The sequence below is a fragment of the Alexandromys fortis genome, unplaced genomic scaffold, assembly GCF_014885135.2.
Source record: "Alexandromys fortis isolate MF-2015 unplaced genomic scaffold, M_Fortis_MF-2015_v1.1 scaffold_21, whole genome shotgun sequence".
NCBI classification, from domain to species: domain Eukaryota; kingdom Metazoa; phylum Chordata; class Mammalia; order Rodentia; family Cricetidae; genus Alexandromys; species Alexandromys fortis.
This window is the reverse complement of record NW_026067905.1, coordinates 82,248-106,478: the sequence shown is the minus strand read 5'-3', so window position 1 is coordinate 106,478 and position 24,231 is coordinate 82,248. Positions and strand designations below refer to the sequence as shown.

Genomic DNA, 24,231 nt, shown 5'->3' with positions numbered 1-24,231 from the left:
CAGCCCTGCAGCGCACCCAGTGATCCCCTGCAGTGCTGCAGTGCCATTGGGAGGCCCTTTTGGGCTGCATGCCTTTCCAGAAAGAAGTGTCACACTGTCACATGAGAGAGAGAGGCTTCCATTTTCATACGCTCTCCACTTCAAAATAGAGAAACATTACAAATTCAAGGCTGAGTTAAAGAGATCGTTCGGGGGTTAGGAGCTCACATTGCAGAGAACCTGAGTTTGTGTCCCAACTCCAGGGCTCTGTTTGTGGGCACCTGTACTCATGTGCACATTCAAACAGACACACATTCACCCATACACACACACACACACACACTGAGTTGTCTAATTACAGAGTTTTAAGAAGTAACTCTAAAGAGATAAAAACCGTTAAGACTATCTTGAAGCCAATCAGTAAGACCCTTGAGGTTAGTGGCAGAGACCCTGCTCCTTAGCGGGGATCGGCAGGTTATTCCTTCAAAAATAGATTTGCAAAAATCGATGTTGCAACTGTACCAAAGAGGAAGGAAAGCTTCCCGGCAAAGGCAATGGCGATGCCTGCCACTCAAACAAGGGCACTAACCAGAATGGTGGAGTAAAATGCTCATGGATATGGATGTGGGATGAGAAGTGGCCTCAAGGACTCCCTGGCATGCACGCGCCTGGCCTAGAGGGAGCACAGGCGGCGGCACTGCTGTGACTTAAACAGAAGGCTGCCGAGTTACTGCAGCCGTGCAGGAGCGCAGCAGCTGATCTGTATTAGAGAAGATTAACTCCCATTGCCATGGTGGAGGACCTGGGATTATTTTATGTACTCCTGTTGCCTTACAAGCCGTCAGCACAATTATTGCCCTCCGATGTGAATGACTGATCTGTAACCACAACTAAACAGCTTGCTGCTTAGGGGCTTCGGGAACTTCATGAAGATGGATTTCCATACCATCAAAGTGCTTTTAATGGGCTCCCGGATCCAACCACAAGACCTATTTTGCAAGTATATAGAATTCGGGATGAAGGCTTCCTGTCCAAAAGGATTTGGGCGGTTGTCACTTGACAATTCCCAGCCAGCGCAGGGGAGGGGAAAGGGGGAGATAGGTAGAGTTGTCTCTGCTTTGGAGGATTAAAAACAAGGGGGAGGGTTACAGATGTTCACGGAATGCAACAATCTGCTGCATCCGCAGCTGAATTCAAAGCTCTTAACAAATAGTGGCGATTTAGCTGTGCTTGCGAGGAATGGTTCCCGTCACTTCGCGTTAGCATCTGGCCAAGTGTTAAACTCATTTCCACGCAGGGAGCAGGGGAAAGGGTTTCTTGCTGGAGCGCCTTTCAAGAATGTTCAAATATTTGAACATAAATCCCTTCATGCTTGCTATCATTCCTTCTTAGGGCTGCCACCATGTTTCTTTCTGCCGTCCCTTCCTGTCCCGATGTCTCACTTGGGCTACAGGAATTGGGAGAGCTGCGCTGCAGGCTTGCCGGACGGCATCCTGGTCCTGCTGCTGCTGCTGCTTCCGGAGAGGAAGCAGAAGTGGGCTTGTTTCTCCATCCTGGAGATTTCCTCATGTGAGGACCCAAGAGAGCAGCAGCTGGGGAGGGTCATGCCCCAAGTTGGCCTGTGCTCTCCTCGGGGCACTTAGCTTTCCAGTTCTCTATAACTAGAGAGGTAACCGTCGGGGCAAGCTGCTCATTCGGAGAAGTTTCTGCCAGACTTCGGTGCCCCTCAGGAGGATGGACGTGTAAACCACTGATACACAGCTGGCCACACCCCGCCCCTTACCTACAGTATGCACAGGACGATAAGAATTCATTCAACATCCCACACTTTCATTCCGATACTACCTAAAGAAGTACACCGCTCCAAGCATGCTGTAGTGACATTTTTTCCCCCTAAGTAAAACAAAGCTTACATGCAAATAAAAAGGCATGGAGCCATCATGTCTCTGGCTAGTTCAGATGCTCTGCTGGCTTTGGGTAGAATACAGAAGGTCAAAGCACATTTTGTGTCATGATGAAGTCAAACTTTCCAATTCTGTAGTCCCTAACACTTGACAGGAGCAACATTATGACAGGCTCAGGAGCCAGGGTATCATCCAAGCTTAGGCCGACTAAAGAAGATTCCGTGTTTTCAAATCCAGCTGATCCCCAAATACAAGCTAAGTATCTCTGGAAGGCAAAACTTTCCCTCAGACACAGCATTGCAAACGCCACTTTGTTTTAATACACGCTGGCAGCAAAAGGGCAGCGTTCATCCCCCGTAAGGTCTGGGGTGCAATAGTGTAAAACTTCCCGCTGCTAGACTGTTTGGATTTGGATGGGCTCCGGATCTCCTTGCCGATGGGAGACGGGCACGGAGGAGCCATCATTCTGGAGACAGTCAGGAGAAGGATGGGAGAAGGAGAGCATTCCCGCGCTCACAGCACTCCGCAGAGGAAGGCAAGATAGTCAGGAAAAGGATGGGAAGAGGAGAGCATCCCTGCCCTCACAGCACTCCGGAGAGGAAGGCGCTCCCTGCACTAACCTTTTCTGTCCGGCAGTTGTTGAGACCTATGCTATTCACTACGGCCACCTTCCCGTCCAGCGCCTGCTGCTCCCGCCTGAGTTGCTCCTTCATCTGGCGAGCTTCTTGGATTGCCTTGGTGACAGCATCATGGTCATTTAAATAACCTGGGGATGAGACACAACAGATATACAAACTGCACGGGAGAGGGACAGGCTGACTTTGGCCATGGCCGTTACTTCTTTCGGGGAGTGGGGTGGTGGCTAGGAGATGGCAGAACCTAGTGTCTTCATGGAACTTATCTGTAATAAATGAATGAGCACGCAACTGGGGGTGACTGATTCACGTAGTCATATCTGAAAATGCTGCCAAATAACCATAAAAAAATAGGCGTACACCATGTTTAGTTACTTCTAAATACAAATTTAAAATAAAATTTTACCTAGGTTTTTAGGTCAATACCTGAGTGAATTTGTTTTAAATTTGCAAGCATGTACTTGTGTGTGCATGTCTCTGTGTGTTTGTATGTGTGCATATTTATGTGAGCGCAGCGTCCACACAGGCCAGAAGAGATTCTCAGACTCCCTGAAGCTGGAGTCATACATGTCTATGAACCACTTAACATGGCTACTGGGAACCAAACTGGGAACCTCTGCAAGAACAGTACATGCTCCTAACCATGAAGCATTGAGTCTTCCAAAGCTTGAATATATGGCTTTATTTTACTCCCATGCAGAGGTCATGTGCATTCTACCATAGATCTGTGCCCTGGGAATCACCATGACTACCAAGTCTCTCAGATATCAGAAGAGTCAGGTCAGAGTTTGTGGCTAGTACAATCAGGCCTGCGAAAGACAGATGGAATAAATCTTTATTAGCTGACTGGAAGAAACACCACCCCCCTCCACCACCCGTAAATTCACTTGCTATGGAGCTGAACCACGGGTGGCAGTGGTTTGCTGTGTATCTAAATTCCTAAGGACCATGAGACTAGACTTCAAGCACAGAATGGCACTGGGAGCCTGCAACTGGTAAGGCAATGTGGGTACTGCTAACTCTAGTCTTTCTGAACTCACTCTCAACAGTCAAGTGAGCAGCTGCCATCTGAAACTCCCCACCCCAGGCTTAGAGAGAGCCCCCGGAAATAGTTTTGAAGGGTGGTAAGAAAGGGAGCGAAGGGATTCTAAACTGATTTCAACTCAACTGTTGCCCTTTATTTATTTATTTGCTCCTCATTCCTGTGCAGAGTTGCATTATTTTAGGGTAGGGCATTGAGAGGGGAAAAAACAGCGCATTAGCAAATATTTAAAGGATGGCTAATATTCTGTTTCTCTCTCTCTCTCTCTCTGTCTTTTAACTGGGGCATAAAATGGCATGGGATGGATCTGTAATATGAAATTGCCCAGAAAAGGGACTTGTTTGTGACATGAGGCTAAATCTAAGCAGATCCATTGGCGAGCTGTGACAGATGGAGGACTATGAGACAGAAGGCAGGCACTAATCACACAGAAAATGACCGGCTTGCCTCAACATGTTCCACGAATTCCAGCAAACTTTACACCCTAATCCATTTTTAGAACAAAAAACATCTGGGCCATAAATCCTCTAATCTGCCAAAACACGCTATTAAATCCCACGATTTGTTGAAAAACACTAAGATTAAAGAAAGGAAATATAAAATGGCTAGCTGCCGTGCTCCGAAAGTGTTATTAATACTCTTTCTTTGTGTCATTATGAATGTTCTGGTACTAAAGAGCCTTGTCTAATCATGTCAGATTACACACACCCTCATTGCTTAGCTCTTCTGTCTGACCCGCTGATTGCCAAAACACATCAAATAGTTCCTTGCTGCTCAAAAATTCTACCGAGAGATGGATGGGAGTTCGACAGAGGGAGGATGGCTCCTCGGTGGTCCCTGGCCTTCCTCATCACAGACAAGTCCTGGTCCCAGCATCTTCTCAGGTCCCCGTGTGTTTCAGATGAGATCACACAAAGCGTGGATCTTGAGAATGGTAACTTTGCTTTTCAGAAGTAATCACTGTTATTGATCCAAACAATAAAACGCTGCTTCAGATACCCACAGTCTGAACTGGGAACAACTATCTAGACCGAGGACTATATAAAGTGTTTACCTGTTGCCGAGGAAGGACCTGCTTACTATGCCACTGCCCTCGGCATCCTGAACAACCTTCTCAGTATGTTATCCCCCCAATGTATTCTGTAACTCTGGGTGGGAATCCAGCCCTTCTGTGATAAGCTTGGGCGTGTTTGTTTAGGCAGATCCTGAGAGGACCAGCCTGCTTGTCCTGGCCCCTGACCCCTGTCTCTGCTCAACCTGGCAATGTGTGTCTTTTATACTCTATTTAGTCTCTCTATGGTCTGTTTAGCTTCTCCAGAACACAAATATATTTGAGACGGTTTAGCACATGGTGTTGAATAAAACCATGAGTTCTTTAAGCTTTTTACAGACGGCCAAGATAGGACAGTGTAGGAAAACAGTTAATATGGATGCAAGGGGAATGCAAGGGGTGATGGAGGTGATTAACTGTAAACTGCCTGCAACAGAGGCCACTTTGACTCTGCCGAGTGTGGGTTCGGGCTCAAATAGGCGCTGGCTCTAAAATAAACATTGCTTTTAGAGACCCTTGTGTTTCAGTGGTAATGCTGTGTTAGGTTCTAAAATTGGTATCTGCTCTGCTAAATCTTAAAGCCATTTATATGTTAGAGTTCAACCACAGCATGGCTGTGTTCACTGTGTCTATATGATTTCATCTTATCACATCCCCCTAATGTCTTTCTTCTCCTGCTGGCTCCCATATCAACCCATGTCCTTGTCTCCAGCTCTAGAAAGAACGGTTGGCTATGGTGCCAACCTTTCTACCCTCACCCCCTCTCCTACCCTTCTAACTACATTTCCATCCCTGTTTCACTGAAAGTGGTAGCTTTCTTTCTAGTCATCAGAGATGCCCTAGACTCAAGTTCTAGATTTTTCTTGCTCCCCATTTAAGTTTCTTATATTTAAACCATCTTTCTCCTAACCCAGCTCTCAGCATGTGAGGTTATCTCCCCCCTTCAAACAAGCAAGTATGGCTAGAGAGATGGCTCAGAGGTTAAGAGCACTGACTGCTCTTCCAGAGGTCCTGAGTTCAATTCCCAGCAACCACATGGTGGCTCACAACCGTCTGTAATGAGGTCTGGTGCCCTCTTCTGGCTTGCAGGCATACACACAGACAGAATATTGTATACATAACAAATAAATAAATATTCTAAAAAAAAAAAAAACAAGCAGGTAAAGATTGTCCTCAAACTTTCTTCTTTAGGCTTTCTCCCTTTCGAAACCCAGCTTCCCAAAGCTACTGCACGCGCCCTGCCCTCTTCCGTTCTCTCCTCACTGGCTGCCTGGAACTAACACGGCTCTGCTGCTTCCCGTATTCTCTGAGTTGCTGGATTTCAAAGTATTTCCCCTTGCCTGCAGATTGGCCCTCCTGGACACCCTGACAGTGTGGACTCTCCTCACTTCACAGGTCAGAAAGTATGCTCCTCATCCTGCCGCCATTTCCTCTTCGCCTCCATATTTTTGCCTCAGAAAGTTTCTTCAGCTGCTCCTTAAATTTTGGTGCAGCTTCCCAGTCACTAAGGAAACCAATTGTGACCTAAAACCTTAGCTTGGTCACGCAGCAACCCCTCAAGTTGACTTTCCTCTCAACTGCTTCACTGCTTAAATGAGAGGATACGACATCAGCAAACGGTGTCAAGATCAGCTGAGTTGATGCAGTCTGCCGACATAACAACTGTCCCGTGACAGCGTTCACCGTCAGTTTTCTGTTTACAAAAAGGCCTGGCGAAGGAAGCCGAATCAGCAGACTGGATTCCAATGGATCTGGGTTTCTATTTCTGGAAGGTGTGATAGTTGACAAATTGAAACAATCTCCCTGGCTTCCATTTTTCTCAGCTGTGAAACCAATGCAGCGCTGATGAGAGCCTAAGTGGAGCCACGTGCGAGGGAGGGACGGGCACTTGGCCTGTGAGGAGGTACTTCATCCCCATAACTGCTTTTCCACGTGCCCTCTCTGAATCCGCCTGGCACTCTTGTGGTGGTCATGGGAATGAAAACTGTGAAGGTATGGCATTCAGGGTTGGCATGGACATCCGTGTGTGGGCGTGGGCTGTTTATTCAGGAGAAGAGGACTTGCCTGGCACACAGGGCCCTGGGTTTGATCCCCAGTGCTAAATAAGTAAACAGAAGTTCAGAAATGCAAGCCTGTCTGCTAGAGATCAAAATGCCACACCAAAAAATGGCCATTTGATAAGTGGTCATCTGCTTTTTGTTGCTGTTGTTTGTTTTTTGTTGATTGTTTTTTTGTTTCGTCTTTGTCTACAGACTTAGGCAGCAATTACATCTATAACCAGGATCTACGCATGTAGTTTAACAGACTCCAGGGGGGGAAGTTGGAAGGCTACAGACAGTATGACTTCTAGTTGATATTTTGAATGAGATAACTAATGTTGAGTCTAAAACTTTAACTCCCATTTTTTTTGATTTTTTTCACATGCCTTCGTGTTTTACATGTACTGCTAAAAACACTCTGAAAATTTCCTCCCTCCCTTCTTTCTGTCTCTGTCACCCTCTCTCTCCCCGCTTCTGTCTCTCTGTCTCTGTCACCCTCTCTCTCCCCGCTTCTGTCTTTCTGTGTCTCTGTCTCTCTCTCTCTGTCTGGTGTGTATATGTGTGTGTTTCTGTGTGTATGTGTACGTGAATATGCCTAGGTGAACATGCATGTGAACGCCAGGACTCAACTTCAGGGATCATCTACCTTAAATTTCGAGACCTGGTCTTCCAGTGTCGCACGTTGCAAGGCTAAGCTGCTTAAGTGGGCTCCAGGGACTGAATAAGCTCTTCGTGCGTACAAGTCAGGAACTAATTTCCTCGCCCGCCATCTATATTCTTCATTGTTTCTCTCAGAATTGAGAGATTATCCCACATCGATATACACATACATGTAGAAAAACAAATACAAGCAACTATTGCCAGCTGCATTCCCTAGTTAGTGCTCAGATAGCTTCCCACTAGGCTCCTCTACCTGCGTGCCCTATGAGGCCCATCAGGCAGTCTGTGTATCCCAGAACTTATTATCCCCTCCTGCCCCAGGCCGCCCTTCCCGTATCCCACAAACTTCCCAGTTGCCTACCCCATCACTTGGATGCTATCTAAGATTAGATTCTTTCCCTTACTTGGATAACAGACAGTCAAGTCTCATTGTTGGCCACTCATTCCTCAGCCCTTACATTTGCTCCCCACCCCATGGTCCCTGTTTTCGCTGGTCACCCCATTCTTCATTTAGGCTAATCCTATCTTTACTGTTTCGTTATCTTCATAGTTTTCTTCCCAGTCTGCCTTTTCTCTGCTTCCAGACGAACTATTTGGATGTAAAAGCCTCTGTTTAAAAACCCATCTCTTGGTGCCCTTGTGCTTAAAGCAGCATTCCACAACCTGATGGTCTGTCACAGCTCGTAACTGTAGGACACACTGAAGTAATGCCAACTGTCTTCCGAGCCTTGGCTATGGGTGTGTGCCTTGAGACTCTCCCAGTGATAATGCCAGCCTTCAGCCATGCCTGGACACATAATACCTTTCCAAAGCCTTTAATGTCTCCCCCAAATCATCGTTCTGCGATAAGTGCCAAGAGCTTTAGCGGGGCCTAAAAGCTTCTTCGGTTGTCAGATGTTTGACTGTTCCATGCTCCCTGTGTCTGTCTCTCAGGAGTTCCTACATGAGTTTCAAAGGGAGGTCACCCAGTCCCAAGACTTTCCTAGTGCCTGTCTCGTAAGTCCCTCATTTTCTGAGTGCTCTCCCTCTCTGCTGTGTTTGGAAATTTATTCAGGCATTATTCTGTCTGTGAGGACTTCTCTGACATAGACCAGGCAAGTTCTGTGCAGCCGGCTTATCTGCTCCTTTGATGCCTTGTGGATGCTTTCCTTGTCACCCAGGCCTGTGCTTTCCTAACATGTCTTCTTGGCTTGTCAGTTCACGACTGACTCAGGGCAGAATATTCTCTTCTACTTTTAATTTTCTCTGTCTGTCTGTCTGTCTCTCTGAGTCTGTGTGTCTCTGTGTGTGCATGCATGCGTGTGTGTGTGCACATGTGTGCCTCATCATGTGCACATACATGAGCGCAGTGTCCTCAGAAGGCAGAAGAGGGCATTGGCTCCCCTGGAGCTGCACTTACAGACTTGCGTGGGTCTTCTGATGTGGGCGCTGGGAACAGAAATCTGGTCCTCTACAAGAGCAGCAAATGCTCTTATCCACTGTGCCGTCTCCCCACGCCCAAGGGCATGTGTTTTTAGTGTGACTTTTTGTTCTGTTTTGAAGGCATGTGCACATATTTCTGTGAGTGCCTGCCTTTACGTGATTCCAAATTCATTTCAATGGGAACCGCCACTGCACGACACAGAGCTGTTAAAAGGTCAGTGATACCAAGACAAGGCAAATTCTTTCTTACTATATATAGTAAGTAAACATTTTGATTTACTCAGATGAAGTTTGTTTAGTGTGTGTGTATGTATATGTGACTTTCTATACACACATACACATTTGACTCTCACGACACACGGGTGGGATATGAAGTTAACCTATGGGAGTCATATCTCCCCTTTCAGCATGTGGGTCTTAGGCCTTCAACTCAGGTCTTCGGGCTCATAGGGAAATCCTTGTTACCCACTGAACCATCTCAATGATCCTTCAAAACATTCTAGTTCTGAAGATGGAATTTCTCATGATTTTTCCACAAAGTTTTCTGTCCTTGTGTGCAGTTATTAAATACCAGCACCCAAACACACAGTACCCAGTTTTGCAACTGAGGCAGTCAGAGTTATATCAGAAACGTGGCAACAGTGTGTAAACTATGACATGCCGTGCAAATGTGACACTGTTCACTTCCTGGCGAAACAACGGCTTTCTGCGAATTATAATATTCCCACTTAGTGGCTCATCTCAGCGAGCAGTTTGTCTCAGCGTATCCTTCATGTCATTTTTTTCCTCATTAAAAATGTAAAGTCATATCCAGGCATAGTGGGTCACAGCTGCAATCCCAGGACGTAGGAGGGAGGCTAGAAGGTGATGCTCCAGGGTCCGAGGCCAGCCTGGGCTATGTTGATAATGCAATCAATGCTCTTGAACATAATTCCTTTTACATTGATTAGGTAGTCTGTGCCTATCAAGGACAACCTAAGTGGTTTGAGTTTTCATGGGCGTGTAAGGGTTCCGAGCTCATAAGCCCCGGTACATGCTGCTTCTGCTGCTTCCCACGGTTTGAAAATTTGTGCCCTAGAGAAGGTGTTTTCTAAATATGTTTTAGGTTTTTTCTTTCCTTCATTTTCTTTCTTCTTTATTTTTTCATTTTTCTTTCTCCCTTTCTTCGTTTTCTTGCTTTCTTTTTCCTCCTTTCTTTCGTGTGTGTTTGTGTGTGTGTGGAGGTCAGATGACAATTTGTATAAGTCAGGTCTCTCATTCCACCATATACATCCTAGAATTTGAACTCAGGTGTCAGGCTTAGCAATAAGCACCCTTACGTGCTCAGCCGTGCATTGGCCCACACAGAAGGTATTTAACATTCACTCTCATGGGTGAGAGGAAAGATAAGCCAGTAAGACAACGTCTCTAGTCAGAGAGGTAACATGCAGCCAGAAAGAATGCCCAGTCAGGGACCTCAGCTGCTGCCCTATGGAGGTAAGGACAGACAAACTGCTGGCCTCCCTAAGGAGGTAAGTACAGACAAATTAATTGCTAGGTTACTGTGGTAGTTTGAAAGAAAATGGTCCCCACAGGGACTGGCACTTTTAGGAGGTGTGGCCTTGTTGGAGGAAGTGTGTCACTGTGGAGGTGGACTTTGGGGGGTCTCATATTTGCTCAAGCCACACCCAGTGAGACAGACCACTTCCCGTTGCCTGTGAGTAGAGATGTAGGACTCCTAGCTCCTCTAGCACCATGTCTGCCTGCAGGCTGCCGTGCTTCTCTCGATGGCGATAACCTCTGGTGACATGTTTTCCTTATACAATGGCTGTTCTCACTGTCTCTTCACAGCAATAGAAACCCTGACTAAGACAGTTACCACACATACATCTCATTAAAACAAAATAAGGGGGCTGCAGAGTGATCTTCAGTCATGAAGTTCAGGCTCTGCCTCTGGGAAACCCAGGATTGGCTTCTTGTCACTAAAACACAAATGACATTAGAGCCATACGACTGTTTACGTCCCCAAGGAATTTACTCTGGATGCCTGCGCAGGCAACTACCTGCCTCGGTTCCCTACAAAGTAGGAATGCTGGACTAGATAGCATGGGTGTCTGCTCTAGCTAAGGATCTATAGTTTTAGAATAGACACAATGAGGAAATAGATTAAAAAAATACTTGGAAGAGTGTTTATGTAGATAAACATATGTCAAACATGGGTAGAGAGGGCCTGTGCAGACACATTGACATCTGCCCAGAGTCTCAAATGATCCAGTGTTCTTTTGGGCTGTTTGTGATGAAGCACTGTTTTCTGTGAACACGTGTCTGCCAATCAAGAGCGTTCTTGTAGAACATACTCATTAGAGCATAGTGGCCACCAACCTCAAAAAGTCACTTTCTGTATGTGTAGCTAATAGATATGGAGCAAAAAGCTGAGTGTCATTAAGGATAACTCAAAGTTATCTTTTGGTCCACAGTTTTCCATGGTTTATTAATGGCCCACCACATTAATTTTTCTCTCAGGGTGACCTTTCCAACACCATTAATCCTCCCGGCTTTTATCCAACTACATTATTTCTCATTAGAGTTTCAGCTTTCAACATCTACATTTGTTGAAAAGAGAAAAGTAAATTGTAGTCGCCTCAAACCCTTGGAAAACATGAGGGCTGTAGATATGGCGAGAGGCCTCAACAGGGTGGGGGAAGGAGATGTTTTCTTACAGTAACAGAGAAATCCATAGGATAAGTATCTTTAAATACACCCTTGCCTTTATATAAAATACTCGGCTAAACTTATTCTTTGGGGATGCTGAAGTAAAACTATCTACACACATGTACATATGGTTATACATGTTTATCTATAAGTTTATATATATATATAATAATTCTATTAGAAAGCAGAGTTTGAATCATATTTTAAAGTCAGCCAGATGTCAACACTGTGATATTTATGAACTCCATTTTTTAAAGGAAGAGAACCCTTTTTGCCAAGTCAAATATTTTCTTCCATGCTGAGAACACAGAAGCAAACCTAGTCTTCTGTCCTCTAGGACTGAGCAGAGTACAGAGCATAGCGGTGAGATGTGCGTGCAGGTTCCAGCCTTCGGTTTTCTCTGTTCTCATAGGAATGCCCCTGCCCCGTGCTGAATTCTCACTAACAAATCATCTGCAGTTGTGGTTTGTAAAATTAAAACATTTGAAAATATGTTTTTTTTTCTATGTCTAGTTTTCAGTGTCTGTGAACCTGGACTAATTTTCTATTCCTTTCTGTCTCAAACCAAAGACCTAGTTTCTCCTTTTCCTCAGGCCCGTCCTTCCAGCCGTCCTCTCTCTTTGATGGAAATACTGTTGCCTCACACTGAGGGCTGTGCATCTCTCTGCCTTTGTCCTCTTCCTCTTTGGAGAGGAATATTTGTCTGTCTCTGTCTGTCTGTCTGTCTGTCTGCCTGCCTGCCTGCCTACCTACCTACCTACCTACCTACCTACCTACCTACCTATCTCCATGTCTACTCAACTCACCAGTTACTTCTCAACCCCACATGTACAAGGCAAGTCCACCTCGCTGACTGAACGGTATCCTTTACTGGGCTGCCCTCGTTCTCCAAACTGCTGCAGTGGGGAATCTGCTGGAATCGCTCCCCTTGGTTTTCAGAGTCTAGCTATCTGTGAACACCAGCTACAGCCCAGGGCCTTTCTGTTTCGTGTTCTTCCGCTCTTCTGTAGAATGTGCCACCACCAAAGAACCTCCACGTGAAGCTGTTTCTCTGCCATGTAAGTTCTTTTATGAACTTAGAGCTGACTGGAAGAAATGGAAACTACCCAAGCTGCTCGCATAAATAGGATGTCTTTTCTGTGTGAGATTTTTGATGCCTTTACCAGGAGCTTTAATTACTGACTGATGGTTTTCCCACGATGCTTACATATATAGGCTTTTCCCCCCAGTGTGACTTCCTTGTGCTTCTGACAGTTACTGCACTGACTGAAGACTTTCCCATACTACTTATATACATGGCATTTATTCTTCATTGTTTTGAACAGTCTTTTCCGGAAGTGTTTTACCTAGAAAAATGTGTGGTAGAATTAAAATACGTTCAAATAATCTTTGAAATTTTTCCCTTCAGAAGTTGGAGGCTAATTCTCTTTTTGCGGGGTGGGGTTTCAGTAGAACAGATTTGATGCAGATTTGGTGAACAGGCCACAAGCACCCTGGCTTTCTGTTCTCCCTGGGAAGTTATCCTGCCATGTTATAAGCAGCTACAGGGAGAGTTCCCGTGATTACAAATGGAGGTTCCCAGCTACCGGTGCGGCAAATGAGTTGTCTGCCTCCAGTGTGGTCCAAAGGGGTCTGATGCTCTGGCCAGCATCTTTGCTTACAATCGTTTGAAATATCCTAAGGCAGCAATAATTAGTTGAGTTTTCCCTTATAAACTGAGCAAGTGTACAGTGAAGGGCAGGCAGTGGATTGGTTTTTATACAACTGTTAGCTAATCCAGTTGGTTCTCTGTGGTTCTTACACACTGGTTTCCGGTGAAATGCTCTAGGCAAGTAATAATCTCTGTGCTTTGGCATATCAGATAGTTTCACTGTTTCCTCCTGAGCACTTGTAGGTAAGTGCTTCCTTGTTCTTGGAAGTCAGCAAATACTAAGTTTCATTTGTATGTTTTCCTTCCAATTCTGCCCTACTTTCTTCTTGTTCGTGCTAATTGAAACTCCTGCGCCTCTGTCTGCACTCTGGAGAGATGGCTTTGTCAGACTTCCTTTCATGGCCTCAGGGAACAACACGGCTACCACACATGACAACAGCGCTTTCACTAGACACTGTCGTTCATTCATCAATACTTAAAGTTCTGATCACCTTGCTCTAAGAAGGGAAAGTCAAAATCTCATATGAGCGTGTTCCATCGCATCCCAGCCACATTGTCCCATTTTCTCTCTTGCTACTTTCTGCCATGTCGTTCAGCTTCCTAGGCAAGTTCCTGCATTTCATAGACACTTATTTTCCTGATCGTCTCTTCTTTTCTTACAGGCTAGAATGCCTATGAATACATCAGCTCTTCAAAGGTTAGTTTGAGTAGCGCTGTTTGTCACTTAGTCGATCTTGGTTCTTCCCAGGCATCTAACACTCACCTCTTTGACTACAGGATTACAGCTGTGCTCTGGTGTAGCCTTTAGCATTTATGAACTAGATTCTAACACCTCCCAAAGTAATCGTGTTCTACACCGGGGCTAATCTGTGCTGGAGGCTTCCTAATCAGAGAGAAGGAATGACTGTATCGAGGAATATGTGCTGAATTGAGTGTGTTTTAATTCATGTGTGAAAAATAAAAATAATAGTGTTGGTTAACTCGTCAGAAACTGTAGTTACAGGCAAACCAAAGGCTGCTCTTCACAGCCCCTGTTTGTGTGCAGTCGGAGTTTTCAGAGTGGAAGTGAACAAATTTCATATTCTGTGGTTGACAGTTGACCCGAACAAAATGGATCCCTCATTATACATTGTACACATCGCAACAATGGGAAAAAATCTCAGTGAGAGAAAAGGAAAGAAACTTGGGAGCAAAATTCTGGAACCACTTTTCACTACAATTAGACATTTATGCCTCTTTCAGAAAAATAAAGTAAAAGGCGAAGTTTCACACATAACAATAACTAGTGCTTTTAGCTTGTCAGGGGCGTAGAAATTTGAGCAGAAATTTCCCTTGCATGTTTAAACAGACCTTATGGTAGTAACTCAAATTACATCTCCCTCATTTGCTCAAGCCGTCCCCAGCCTATGTGTGACACACCATCTTAGATGATTTCATTCAGTTGCCATAAATGGACAGTCAACAAGAACAAGAGAAAGAGAACTTACCTATTGTGCTAACTCTCGCTGAAGGACTAGCTAACGCTGCTGGGGCAGAGGCTTTGAGGGGGCCCGCCCCACTGTTTATTCTCAGAGCTGGCATGTGGGGAGAGGTGGGTGATGTGGGTGATTTGCCATCAGAGGTCTTGGGTTTAGCTGATAGGTTCAGTGGCTGGGCCACTTCATCCTGCAAGGATCATTAGAACATGAGCTGTGACGAGGAAAAGCTAATCAGAGACATCGAGACAAACTGCCCCACAGCCTGCCATTTCCCATCTGGGATCTCAACATTTACACTCACCATTACAGTGCTTGGTTTGCTGCTGACATAGAGTCCCTTTCAACGGCACATTACAGAGCCCTGGTGTGCAGCGGCAAGTGCACATGCTCGCTACTGCCCACAGAAAGCTCTCACGTGATGCAGCCTGGGCTAACTGCTCTTAGGAAGCTATTCTCTGAACACATGCCCTTTCATTGAGAGACATTTATACACAGTTCATAGAAGATTATGCTGCTAGTCAGCTTTTTCTGTTTTGCTTTTGTTTTTAGATCTCTGGTGTAGACACAGCACCTGAACCACCTCTGTGTGTGTGGCTCTGAATAGAACTTTTCTCCCAATTGGATAAAAAAATAAATAAAACTAATACAGTTTTCTAAGAAAATAATTATTCCCCATGTTTCACAGAAATAATTTTAAATTTTTATCTACAAATGAGAATAAACATGATTAACACTATGATAATTCTCTATTACTTAAACACCCAAACAAACATCACCACATTCATAACATAGAATCCAGAAGAATGCTCAAGATATTCCTTGGCATGAACATCTGTATGAGACCAGTTTGGTACAGTTAGTGACATTTATTATTTTATGCTTGGAGAGTATAGCTCAATTTTATACCCTTCTCTACTAGCTCCGATAGCATTTCTGGATACAGTTCTGCTGTTTCTATTGCATTATGAGAATCAGAAAAGGCAACACTGCATTGCTTGCTCATCATTACAAATTATTTTATTCCTTTGCTCTAAAATTAGAATATTCTAACAGTTGTTTATATCAGATTCAGTACTGCTGAAATTTTACTATAGAATAAATGTTCAATTCCTTTTAAATATTATTTCATGAGCTAAGTGTATATGTAATATATATAAGCAGGAACTTTATTTGAAGTGAAAATATCTTTAATCAAAAAGGGTAAATAAAGAGCAGGCAGGCATATGCTAATCTCAACAAAAATTTAACTATCCACTATATACATACATGATTATACATACAAATATACATGTATGTCTATATATGAGCAAATTCTGGAAGCATTTCTCACTGCAATTAGCCATTTATACCTCTTAAAAAATAAACTAAAAGGAAAAGCTTCACACATAGCTAAACTGGAACTTTTAGATTTTCAGGGACAGTAGAATTTGACCATGTGTATTACATATACATCCACACATATATATGCACACATATATGTATATACAAGCTACTAAAACTAATCACTTTATAGGGAAAATAAATGACACAAGACACAAGACAAGAAGGCATGTTGTGCAAGGTGGTGTTTTGAAGGGGTCTTACGATAAAGTTATAGATTCTGCGCATTTAAGAAACCAGAGGACAAACTAGATAAAAGGATTCTTATAACCACTTTCTTTAGATCTGATTTGCACTGAAAAGAAAAGCACACTTTGTTGTAGTTGTTGTTTAAACCAATGAGGTAATTCAAATCGGCCATCTGGTACCATCAGAGAAATATAGTAAGTTAATGGCTATTATATGAATTTCTATTCATTAATAGACTCTTGGTAAGTAGTAAAATAAGATAGTTTCCTCACTGATAGGGTATATGACTTAGAGAAAATTATTTTTACACTTCAAAAGGTACAAAGGTCTTCTACTTAATGTGGAACTCTTGGTTGAGCTATTCAGTCAGAACCTCAGTTGGCAGAAACCCTCAAGTCATGTGTGTGTCCGTTTCATGATGAGCGGTTCTGAAGGGCTGTTCACAGGCCAGCACTGCCTGTGAAGCTGAGAACTGGCCGCAGGGCAAACTGTTACAGATACTTGGACGTGGGGTCCAACAACCTGTGTTTGAACGAGTATTTTCCAGTAATTCTATTGTACTCGGAAGGTTGGCAGCTATTGATTTATAAAAGAGGCAGTTTAAAAAAACATTATATTAGGTTTCAAAAAGCTTCCTCGATGGAAGGGTATGCAATTTAAAATATGTAGTATGACTACATTCTTTGAAATTTGGTTGGGATATATACTAATAAAATTAGAAACCATTGTGTGCATAAAAACCCAGCGCTACAAAGATTGGCCTGGTGCAGGGGGCAGAGTGAGGAGTTCTGGGATAAGAATCCGTACCTTCTCCATCAGTTAGGATCCTGACAGCCTGGTAGATTATTAAGACTACTTACTGTGTAGCTGTAAATGTCCCACCCGCTCCTCTCCCTACCACACAGCGCGCTTGTGTCTACCCGCTGTGTGAAAGCCAAGGCTTCAGTGGCGTCCTGAGGATAGGAGCAACAACCCTTGTAGAATGTTCCTGGGGAAGCTTTGGCAAGTTAAATGGAGTGACTGCCCCTGACGGTGTAGTGAGATGGTGGGAGGATAAGGCAGGTGCATCCCCACATCCGGAGTGGGAGATTGAAAGCACAGAGACAGGAGAGGGTGAGTGTGGACCTGCGGGAGGAGTGGCAGGACTGATGGACTGGAGGGAATGGGGGATCACGGCACAGTGGAGTGCCACATGTCTGAGCTTTAAACACTAACAGCTGTTACAGGTGCATGCTGACGGGCGACTCGGTTGTTCATGGAGGCTAAAGATGCTCTGGATCTCTCAGTGCGTCCTTCAAGGCAGGGCACATGTCTGAAAGGCAGAAAGTGCAGGGCCCCAAGGACATGTGACAGGTTGACAGTTCCAGTTTGATAGGAATGTCATTCACATTTGCCCTTTGGACTCTGCTCCACGGTGTGACAGACTATCGGTATATTTAATGGCAACTCGCATGTATGATCCCGGATGCTGGGAACTGCGCAATAATTTTCTTCCATTATATTATATCTCACAATTTGGTCCATTTTAATAATTTACTGCTGCTGAGATCACAAAGCAAGGCCCATTACTCGTGAAGAACAGGAAACTTGCAGAACACTCCAATTTTTCTCTTAATTATTGTTTATTTGACTAAATGATAATTCTACAGCACTTAACTGTAAGATGGGCCAGACCTCTTTGTTGGTGGTGTGCATTCTCAGGGTTATGGGTGTGGCCATAGTCGTGGAAGGCACAACATTATCTACCTTGGACTTCACTTGTAGTTTCTTATTTAGAAAAAAAAATAATTGAACTGCTTAGCAAGGTCAACCTCTATTCCTACCGGTAAAGCATACATTATGACATAAACCAATAATTCGCATATAAAAGCCTCTGAGTAAATTCCAAGGTCAGGGAAACATTTCTCCCCAGTCCACCATCAAGCAGGGAGGAGAGCACTTTCCTTTGTGCCCCTCAGCCAACAGTCAAATGAGGTTGCCACAGTGAAACTTTTAAAATCATTGTGACTTTGTAATTGTTTCTTTTATACATAAAATGATAGTCCTCAGGATTTATTTACTTTTTGAATAATTCCAAATGATAAATGTTTTATGAACATCTGAACATAAACAGCCATGTAAGCTGAAGCAAACACATTTCAGCTCCTGGAAGACAGTTATTTACATTCGCAGATCTCATTATAGATACTCCAAATCGCTCATCTGATCTTCAATACCACGATGATTTGTTTGTTTGTTGTCCTGATCCTCTTGCCTCTCCCTCTCAAGTGTCAGGATCAGAGATGTGTGCCACCATGCCCTGTCTATCACCGATGATGCTATCAAGTAACCAATAATTTATTGCATGGGGCTCAGATAGTTCTAAGTAAAACCTAGTGAAAGCTTTGAGATGTCATGCTTTCTTAACATACACACTCACTTTTATCCTACAGTTTAGGAGCCAAACTTCTTGTATATGCTGGAACTGTAACCTGACTTTATATTTATGTCACATAATCACACAAAAGTTCATGTAGATTCAAGAGTGAAGTCATACACATGCCTGATATTTCATATTCTGGCAAAAGCTATGCAGGCCAGTTGACTCAATTTAGTAACTTTTGGTGATTATTGTCTATGTTGTATCACATAAAATATTTCATAATGTTGATATTTAGACTACTTGTTGAGAAATTAAGGTCTCTCTCCTAGTAACCTCAATTGTCAACTTGACATATTCTAGAATTACCTGGGAAAGAAGTCTTGATAGAGTAATTTTCTTTATACAATTGGCCCATGTGTGGCTTGTCTGTGGGGGGAGTCTCTTGATTGTTCATTGATACAGAAAGACTTAGCCCACTGTAGGTGGCACCATTCTCTAGGCGAGTGGTCCCGGGATGTATAAAAAAGCTAGCAATGCATGAGCCTGCAAGTAAGCCAGCAAGCAGCGTTGATCCATGGTCTCTTCTTTAAGTTTATGCTTGGGTTCCTTCCCTGATTTCCTTCCCTGATGGACTGTAACCTGGAAGTGTAACCAAATAAACCCTTTATTCCCCTAAATTGATTTTAATCTCAGTGTTTTAAATCACAGCAACCTAAACATCCTACCTGGTACAAGAATGATATAGAGATAAAATTCTGAATCTCCAGAGAGAAATTTTAGGAATCTACTGCCAAATATGACTTTTAATAAACTACTGGATTATCTTCGTTGCCTGAGAACATGAAGCAAGTAATAACAAGCAAACATCTAACACAGCCGTGCTGCATTCAGCAGCAGCTACTTCGGCTCATCTGAGAGGTACAATCTCATTTAACAGCTGGGGCCTGAGGAGCAGAGGCCTTGATTACTCATTATCCTAGTTAGCCAGTCCTACAAGGAGGTAAAGAAATGGATTAGATGAAGCAAAGAATGCAGCCCGAATCTACAGCTGTAGATCAGCTCGCAGAGCCATCATCGGGGACCCCAGGACCATTCTATGCAAATACCATAAGGTAACAAAATTAAAATGTATTTCAGATTATAGCTTCTGGCAGGTCTATCGTTGAGAACATGCTCCTTTGCATAGTTGTATACTGTCTTAGGTTTGTTTTCTGTTGCTGTAATAAAACCATCATGGAAACCAACATGGAAAGGAAAGGAGTTTATCTCACTTCTCGGGTCACAGTCCCTCACTGAGGGAAATCTGCAGGAATTTGGAGCAGGACCCTGAAGGCAGGAACCAAAGCAGACACCATGGAGGAGCACTGCTTAATGGCTTGCTCAGCCTGTTTTCTTACTCACACACCAAGTTGCCTGCCCATGGGTGGCACCACCCACTCTTGGCTGGACCCCTCCACTGCAATCAGTGTCCAAGGAAATGCCCGCCCCCAGACTTGCCGACAAGTCAATCCCTGGACATGTTTACTCAGCTGAGGGTCCCTCTTCCCGTTGATCCCAGCTTGTGTCAACTTGACAAAAATCAAACAACACATAGGATTTTCATGCTTTGAAAACATCAAATAACTAAGAAAAATCAAATGTGATTTTACATCACTATTTCATCAAAGAAAGAGGAAGGCTTTCTTCAGAAGCCACTTGGCCACTTGCTTTTCTCTGCTCTTCAATCTCCTACTTCTTTCTGACAAATTTTAGAGCTACAAGACTGGGTTCCAGTTCTCTAAGCTGCTTACTGGTCTTATCTTCTTCCTTGTCTTTTACTACACAGAACTAGATCCATACTGGGAGGAAGGAGCAAAATTCAACTGGAAAAGTAATTAGAATTTGGAACTCAAGTTCTTATTTGGCCTCTCTACTTGTCAATAGCGAATGTGGATCTGGTGAGGCCATGTCATGGTGATCTCAAATTCCCACTTCCTTAAATTTTCATCTATATTAATTATTGGAAAAAAGACACTTGTCATTTTATATTGATTGACTGGAAATTCGTAAGATTATATAAACATAGTCACAATCTAACATCAGAGTGGAGAGATGACTCAGAGGTTAAGAGCACTGGCTGCTCTTGTAGAGGATCTGGGTTCAATTCCCAGCACCCAAATGGCAGTTCATGACAACTTGTATTTTTCAGTTGCAAGTTACATCCTTTTTTGACTTCAGTGGATATATGAATATTCATACACATGAAAAATAATTCTTAAAAAATAAATGGGCCACCATCAATCCATCCATAATTATTTGAGCAGTATTCCCTCCATTAATCAATGGTTATTATACATGAATACTAAAAATTCATGAATCATATCAACTCAACTACCTTATGAATCACTCAGGATGGAAGCTCCTTCTCAGGAGTAAATTTTTACATTAAAACTGCATGCAGAGTCCCAGATGTTTGGTGTAGGCTTGCTTTCACCACAGCAGGGATGCCCTTAGATCTGGCTGTAGGACACACAAACTCTGAATCCTATACCTCAGCCCCAATGTGCTCCTTTCTCATTTGGCTTTCATTTTCTACCTTCCCATGGTCCTCCTAAAGCTGGATTCTATAATGGACAGAGTTTTCCTACGTAAAGAGAAGGGTGTGATAGACACAGCAAGAGTATGGGTCTGGGACGATGGCTCAGTGGATAAAGTGCTTGCTGCAAAAGCATGAGGAACTGAGTCTTGATCCTCAGCATCCACACTCATCCAGAGCCCCAAGAGCTCGGGGGATGGAGGCAGGAGGATCTTTGGGGCTTGCTGGCCAGCAAGTCAAATTGAAACTATAAACTATCAGGTTCACTGAAAGATTCTTTATCCAAAAATATGATGTGGATATCCAGTGTCTAACTTCAACACTTGCATGCATGCATGTGCGCGCGCACACACACACACACACACACACACACACACCTGAAATCACAGAGACACCCACAGTGTAGAGTATAATGTCAGATACTAGGTGAAATAAAGACCGTGCAGCTGCCATCTTCCTACTGTGATAAACTAGACACATGGCCTGATCATCTTCAGCTGTAGAACTATTTTGGTTTGCGGTTCTTTGGTTTGGGTTACTGTCCTCTGTAGGATGTTTGTCACTATCCTTGGTCTCTATCTTTGTAACACCCCTGTCTGAGTTTCAGCAATCAAATACATCTCCCTGGAGGAGTCTTTCACCCCTAATTAGGAAGTAAAGCTTTGTGGGAGGCCAACTGACCTGGGATAAGGACACCCAGTGTCATTTGTCAGAAAACATCCTCAGTTTTAGGTACAATCTGTAGACCTATTTGCTTATATTTTCCTTCTCTTTTAAAATTCTAATGCTTTTACACTTTATTTGAACTTTGATACTTTGAATTTCTCTCAATATAACCTCTCCTCTTCTAAAATGTTCTAGAAAAGCACTCAACAAAACGTAATTTCAATAATTTACTTCCAAAAATGTCAGCTGAGAATTTCCCTTTTCCTCTTACAGAAAGTCTGCACATTTTCCTGTGTGTGACGAGGAGAGAAGCAGAGTGTAGCCAATAATATCTGCTGAATCACTTATACCATGAGGCAATAAAATGTGTGGTGTGGGATTTCCCTCTGTGTGCTGTGATTATCATTAATGAATAAAGAAACCGCTTTGGACCTAGAGCAGGGCAGAACTTAGGTAGGTGGGAAAACTAAAGTGAGTGCTGGGAGAAAGGAGGTGGAGTCAGGGAGAAGCCATGTAGCCCCCACTAGAGACAGATGCCAGAACTGTAGCCCTTAAGCCACAGCCACGTGGTGATACACAGATTACCAGAAATGGGTTAAATTAAGATGTAAGAGTTAGACAATAAGAAGCTAGAGCTAATGGGCCAATCAGTGATTTAATTAATACAGTTTCTGTATGATTATTCTGGGTCTGAGCTGCTGAGCAGCCGGGAACCAAATAACAGCCTCCCACATGAGGATGGAGTTTCAGACATGGCTTTGACTCACAAGTGATGGCCCCTTTGGCCTCGGGTGGTGGTGATATCTGGGTGATGTGTGTCATCTTCTAAAGTGATTAATATACTCAACCAAGAGGCTAAAGGAAACAGAGCAGCAACAATTGATGTTAATAGTCATGTCGGCTTCTCCTATTAGCCTCTACATGCAAATCCCCAAAAGATTTAAAAAGTGCTTTAAAGGAATTGATAGACTTGGTCATCATTTTATAAACCTGTAATGTGTTCTTGGCGCCCCACGGCCATTCCTTAACGTGGTCACTAGAATGCTCTGTGATAGCTACTTGACCACTGCACAGGGAGGCTCATGGGAAGAAATGAGGCATGGCCTGTCCACACTGTCAAAGAGGGGCTGGATTCCCACACACATACACACTCACTGGAGTTCATAGAGCATCACAGGTTTACAAAAAACCAACTCTAAGACATGGCAGAGCCAGTGATCAGTTCTATTCCACCTCCGCACTGGGGACATTAGCAGCTGTAACTCTGCCTACATGCACAAAGTGTCATCACTCCTGACTCTAGAGAAGGAATTCTTACCACACAGGCAGGTGCACAGTCTAAATATCATCAAATGAGGAGAAGGCAGACCCCCTGAACTCAGAGCTAAAAATGATCAGAGAAACAACTATAATGAAAACGGATTTAAATGCTGAGGAACCGTGATCTTGAAACAAAGCAAAATGTAATACCTGAAATGAGCTCAGAAGTCTCAACAATTCCTTTCAGAAGTTATTAATAGTCTCTTTTGGTTTAGGTAATTTTGCTAGACCTTGGGGGACATTTAGAATAAGCAGACTGCTATCATTAGGTAACAACCGGGGGGGTGGGGACACAATTATATACCAGCAACTTCACAAAACTCCAGTCAATTCCATGAAAGGCCCCGCATTCAGGGCTCACATACGCACTTGTGTGGGTCCTCAGGGGCAACAGGCTCTAGTGTCTGGCGAGCCACTGACTGGCTGCTTAATGCTTAGTGACAGTTATGACAGTTAACTGATGTGCTGTAGTTTGGGAGACTTTCATGAGAATCAAATTGTGTAAGGCAGAGAACCCTGGGGAAAGATGGAACACACACACAAACACACACACACAAACACACACACACACACACACACATGGGGGGGTAAGTGAAGAAGACACAGGGAGGAGAAGGCCAGGGAATCTGCACTGTGTTACATCACTGTTCTGATTTATAGAGTTGAAATAAAGGCATCGGACATCATTTATTTTTTCAGAAATCGATTCTCTTTAAAGTTCTCCTCATGGGTGATCCAAGTCTCCCTATCATTTGGAAGACATTCCTCCCTGAGGTTATGTAACAGCATGTCAACTTTCCTGTGCTCACAAATACTACAGGCAGAAAAGGGGAAGAGGGATTAGCATTAACTGTTAGTAGCTGAGATCAACAATGAGCAACTCCTGATAGTCTTGTTTTCTCTGTTCTGCTGAGGTGTTTCAAGAGGATTTAGCGCTAAGAATTGTTACATATGCATGTCTATAATAGACATTGAGCAAACGGCACTCTGGGGACTACAGAAAACCAGTTATACAAAAACTGCAAAACCTATCTTTGCAACATTTCAGGGTCTTCAAGTGACCTCTTGCATCTCAGGAATCTCAGGCTTCAGCGCCTTTTTCCCTTCTCTTGTCCCCAGAAAGGAGAAGGTTTGAGGTCTCTTTCTCAGTGATCAAGATCTTCAGCTAAGGGGATTTTGTACCAGGT

General features: G+C 43.6%; 1 protein-coding gene across 1 annotated transcript in view; it reads right to left on the bottom strand.

The window, feature by feature from the left end:
• Sox5 (SRY-box transcription factor 5) overlaps positions 1 to 24,231 on the bottom strand; it is a gene marked incomplete at its 5' end in the record, with an annotated part of 134,091 nt that overhangs the window by 29,496 nt on the left and 80,364 nt on the right. Inside the window, 2 exons of the mRNA XM_050135237.1 lie at positions 2,504 to 2,649; positions 14,562 to 14,739. Of these exons, the coding sequence (XP_049991194.1) occupies positions 2,504 to 2,649; positions 14,562 to 14,739 (324 nt within the window). The remainder of the gene's footprint in view (positions 1 to 2,503; positions 2,650 to 14,561; positions 14,740 to 24,231) is intronic.